General features: G+C 33.9%; 2 protein-coding genes and 1 non-coding gene across 3 annotated transcripts; 2 read left to right on the top strand and 1 right to left on the bottom strand.

The window, feature by feature from the left end:
* The first annotated feature begins 244 nt into the window (after positions 1–244).
* On the top strand, positions 245–974 carry LOC107952421 (uncharacterized). The gene is made up of 2 exons (XM_016887675.1): positions 245–334; positions 414–974. Exons 1-2 carry the CDS (start codon positions 245–247, stop codon positions 972–974), a joined length of 651 nt encoding a protein of 216 aa, XP_016743164.1.
* Positions 975–2,364: 1,390 nt separating this feature from the next.
* Positions 2,365–2,525, bottom strand: LOC121217377 (U1 spliceosomal RNA). The gene has a single exon (XR_005913482.1). It is a non-coding gene; the product is annotated as a U1 spliceosomal RNA (small nuclear RNA).
* Positions 2,526–2,599: 74 nt separating this feature from the next.
* Positions 2,600–4,438, top strand: LOC107951905 (uncharacterized). The gene is made up of 3 exons (XM_016887085.2): positions 2,600–2,954; positions 3,260–3,376; positions 3,514–4,438. Exons 1-3 carry the CDS (start codon positions 2,789–2,791, stop codon positions 4,140–4,142), a joined length of 912 nt encoding a protein of 303 aa, XP_016742574.1. The 5' UTR covers positions 2,600–2,788; the 3' UTR covers positions 4,143–4,438.
* The last annotated feature ends 243 nt before the right edge of the window (positions 4,439–4,681 follow it).

Genomic DNA, 4,681 nt, shown 5'->3' with positions numbered 1-4,681 from the left:
TTTCCAAAATTCTCAAATAACCAAAAGGAAATGGGTTCTAGAAGAAAATGTTGCGTTGGTTGCTTGTATGGTCGACTTGTGCAATGTTGGAACCTATAACACAGATACGGGATTCAAGGCTGGTTATTTAAATGAGCTGGAAAGAATGTTAGAAAATATTTTACCTCATGCTATGTTCAAGGCTAAACCTAATCTTGAATCAAGGATTAGGACATTGAAAATGGATTAGACAATCGTTTACGACATGCTCAGTGGAAAAGACAATAGTGGCTTTGGTTGGGACGAGCATAGGCAGATGGTTGTTACTAAAGATGCTGTGTGGAACTATATAAGTGTAAGAATTATTTCCTGTTTTTATCATTTTATTTTGACCAATCTTATATCTAATGTAGATTCCTTCTTCTTTTTTATAGAGTCATAAAGCTGTCAGTCAATTCAGACATCATAATTTCTCTTATTATGACCAATTTACTTCCATATATGCAAAAGATCGAGCCACTGGGAAAGATGCTCAAACAACTGCAGATATTGTTGAAAAAATAAATGCTGAGGATGTAGCTACTACAAATAATCTTGAAGAAAGAAACAATTATCGTGGATGCGAAGATGATGTTTCCTTGGATGAGATGGATGTCTCTGCTACACAATCGCAACCGCCGAAGCCAAACCAACGTGATTCCACATCTTCAAAGAAGAAAAAAAAGATGGATGATGGAATTGAAAAAAATTCTACTTCAATTACTGATGCTACGATGTTATTGGGGGAAAACATACGAATTGTTGGCCTTGAATTAAGTAGGAGCATTGCCTCTGAGAAAGTGATCCTTGAAAGTACTCAAAAATTATATTTGGCCTTATGTGAAGTAGAAGGATTAACTGAAAATGAGCGCTATCGTGTGTTGAGCAAAATTCCTGACCATCCAACACAAATGCTCATTTTTTTTAGTCTCCCTTCTTCAGTTCGATTGGAATAGGTGAGAAGATTTCTCTTTGACCATTAAAAATCATGGTTGTGTTGGTGATTTTTTGATAACTTTTTGTATATGTAATATTTGGATGGTAAATGCAATTAGTAGAATGCCATAGACTGTTGTAACTTTTTTGTATTGTAAAATTTGACATTTAGATTATGACATATGAGTTAATAACATCATGTAACTTTTTGTTAATATATGAACATTTTGTTTGGATGTAAAATATAATTCTCAAGCTATTTATTAGTTCTAATATTTTGCTTTTTAGTTTAAAAGATAATTAAATTATTTGTTTCACTAATGATATTTTAGCACATTAAATATGCATTGCAGTTTAAAAATAATAAAATAGGTTATATGTTATTTTATAATATTATATATTATAATTTTTATTAATTCATATTTTAATAATAATTATATTTTATTAATTATATATTATTTTATTAATTTGTATTTAGTAAAAATTATGTTAAAATATGATTAAATTATATTTAATAATAATTTTATTAAAATTTAATAACAATAATCAACTACCTAAAAAAATTAAGGGTACTTTGGTCATTTAATACTTTTTTCTTATGCTATTACAACATCTATTTCATTCAATCAAACACAAGAATACTATTATAACTCTATTCTATTCCATTCAACTAAGCAACTGAATTACTGATTATAGCTCTATTTTATTACAACTCTATTATATTACAACCCTATTTCATTCCCCCAACCAAACGTGCCGTTAATCTTTTTACTTTTAAAATTTCAAATTTTACGTACAATTGCTAATATAGTTTATTTTTTTGTTAAATTTGTTGGTATGAAATTTTGAAATTAAGAAAAAAAACTCAATTGTTAGCATACAATATAAAATTAATGTTGTAATGAACTTGAATATAATAATAAATTTAACAGTAGAACTTGAATTTTAAAATCTAAAAAGGAATGAGACTAAATTCTTAAAAATAAAAGTTCATACATTAGATTATAAATTTACGAAAATTGCATATGTTTATTTAAGTAATGTGTGATGAATGAAAACTTAGTGTGTAAAATATATTATAACACAACACTTGATCAAGACAACATGGAATAAACAAATGCAAGTTGATTAACAAAGGATCAAAATGGAGCAACAGAAGATCGAAAGTGAACTTTGAAGTTGTGAAGGTGGATCAAAGCTAAAGAAATGAATACCCACTTTTCCTTGGTCTTCATGTTATGAAGTAAAATACACATTTTGAATTTGACAAAAAGAAACAATCAGTGATAGGAAGCTTTGTTTAAAGCGAAGAGGAAGCAACTATCAAAGAGATAATATGAAAACAACGATAAAATCTTGTATTTAAGAGTTGATATGAAAACAAAGATAAACTCTTGGATACTTAAATTAGCAGGGGCCGCGCGAACGCAGGCTCCCGCTGCCACAAATTATGATGTAGGCTCTCCTACTTGAGGAGACCTTAGAGCAGCACCCCTCCAAAGTGCAATGAAGGTCACTGTCCTAGGCCATGAGCCTTTATGATCGCTCATAGACCCCGTCCAGGTAAGTATGTTTGTTAGTTGCAGCTTGCTTCATATTTAAACGGTACAGCGCTTTGTAAACCCTCATCAATAGGCGATGTGGGATAGAAGTGCAAAGTGGGATGGCCTGCCAATCGTTATTAATTTACAAATAAGGGAGAAAAACACGGTGGAGAACGACAAAAAACGACAGCGTTTCCCTGAAATTTCTAACAGAATAACTAACCTACATTTTTCAAAGGCGCAAAGAAATAAACAAAAAAAGAAATCCAGAAGCAGAGAGACAGACAGAGATGGCAACGGACGGCGAGAAAGAGATGGCAGCCGCTAACATGGAGAAAGAGGAAAGGAAAAGGAGAAATGCTGAGAAAGGGTTGAACCGGATGTCTCAAATCCGGTCCGCACGTCCTCAATCTCAAGAACATCACCCCATTCCACCTTCATCAACCCATGCCAAAGGTAACCTCTTATAAAACTACTTGTTCGCTTGCATGGGTTCCCCTTTTCTAACTACATCAGGCTTCTGTGAATGTTTTGAGACTGGGTTTCTGTTTCTGATCTGCTAAACAATCTCAACGGAACCTGTTTTTGTCATATATGTTCTTTATATAGGCTACCATCAGTTTTACCTGGGGCATACATCGGTTTGAATAGGGGTAGTCTTCTTCGATTGTTTGATAGGAATTATTCGTATAATTTTTGTTTTTCTCAAAAAATTTCTAATTAGTTAATTGGATCGTTAAGTCTTATTGAATTTATGACAGATGCAAGGAGAGAAAGCTTAAGCTTTGATGCACAGAACGACGGAATTCGAGATCGTAACGCATTTTTCTCTGACGATGACCAGACATCGCAAACAAATCAATCTCACAATATCAGTGGTACATGATGTGCTTGGTTCTTATTCATCTCCCTTCTATACAAAAACAAAATATTCACTGTTTAATGTGTGCAATACATAGCTCTTTCTTGAAGGAGATAGCAGCGCTCTTTGATTACTTTTATTCAATTTTGGCAGCTGGACCTGCGGGACTGAGTGAAGCCTCAACTTCTAGTAATCTTATACAAGGTGGGACGCATGAAATATCAAGTGCCAACTCCGTAGATGTTGGAACTGATAAACATGCGATGTCTGGTCGTGCGGTGGGAGAAAAGGATAAGTCGAAGGCAATGCAGGACCGGAAAGCATCAACCAATGCGGAATCAGTCCAAAAAGCGTGCAGGAATCAACCTAATTTATTCTCGTCAAAACTAGTGAATTCCTGCATTATAGCTTCTGAAAGAGCACGCAGTTTATGTGCCCTAGTCATAGCAATTTGTGTGCTTCTTTCTCATATTAATTTTCCCTTGCTTGGATTGAGTATAGGCAGGTCAGACAGCAATGTAGCCTCAAAGCCTATTTACATAATCTTACTCACCGACTTGGCCATTGTGCTCAGCCGACTGTTTCTGGACAAGAAAGGAGTGGTGTCGGCAGAGGTGGAGGAAGAGAAACCTGCAGCAGCATCTCAAGATAATAAGGAAAACTGGGATGGAGCCGTTATGCTTTTGGAGAGAGGGTTAGTGGCCTATCAGACAATCCGAGCACTTTTCATAGATTTCAGCATTTATGCAGTGGTGGTCATTTGTGGCACTTCTCTACTCTAACCCCCTTTTTTCTTTTCGGTTGGCTAGAAGATACACTCTATTCTTCTGCAAATGATGCTGGGAAACAATTTATTTGTTTCATTTACAGCGTTTAACTCAACTTCTTATATTCTTCTTTATCTGTCATATATAGGATTCATTAAGTGTTGTAGGTGGAATTGGTGAAAGGCTTTATATATAGGTTGGTTACCAGCTCTGAATGCTGGCTAGTAATTAAGGATGAACCCACTGGCTCTGGTACTTGAGAAATGAGATTTCATTAAATGGAAAAATGGAAGGGATTTCTTCTGGAGGCACTAAGGTTATGTTGCTCCAACTTTTCGGTTTTCATACATATAATACTTCAAATACATGAAAAACCCTTTTATTTTTATTTTTTTTAAAAGAAATTGAATATAACTTTATCAAACACAAACCTTTATATTATTCAAATACATAAAGTTTTTTTAAAAAATACACATATTACTACTTATAGCATAGACACAACCAATCCATGCACCAAATGACAGCCAATTACTACATTATTCATATTTAAACCT

Source organism: Gossypium hirsutum, chromosome A02, assembly GCF_007990345.1.
Source record: "Gossypium hirsutum isolate 1008001.06 chromosome A02, Gossypium_hirsutum_v2.1, whole genome shotgun sequence".
In the NCBI taxonomy this organism is placed as follows: Eukaryota; Viridiplantae; Streptophyta; class Magnoliopsida; order Malvales; family Malvaceae; genus Gossypium; species Gossypium hirsutum.
The sequence above is the reverse complement of the archived record's forward strand: the minus strand, read 5'-3'. Positions and strand labels throughout refer to the sequence as shown.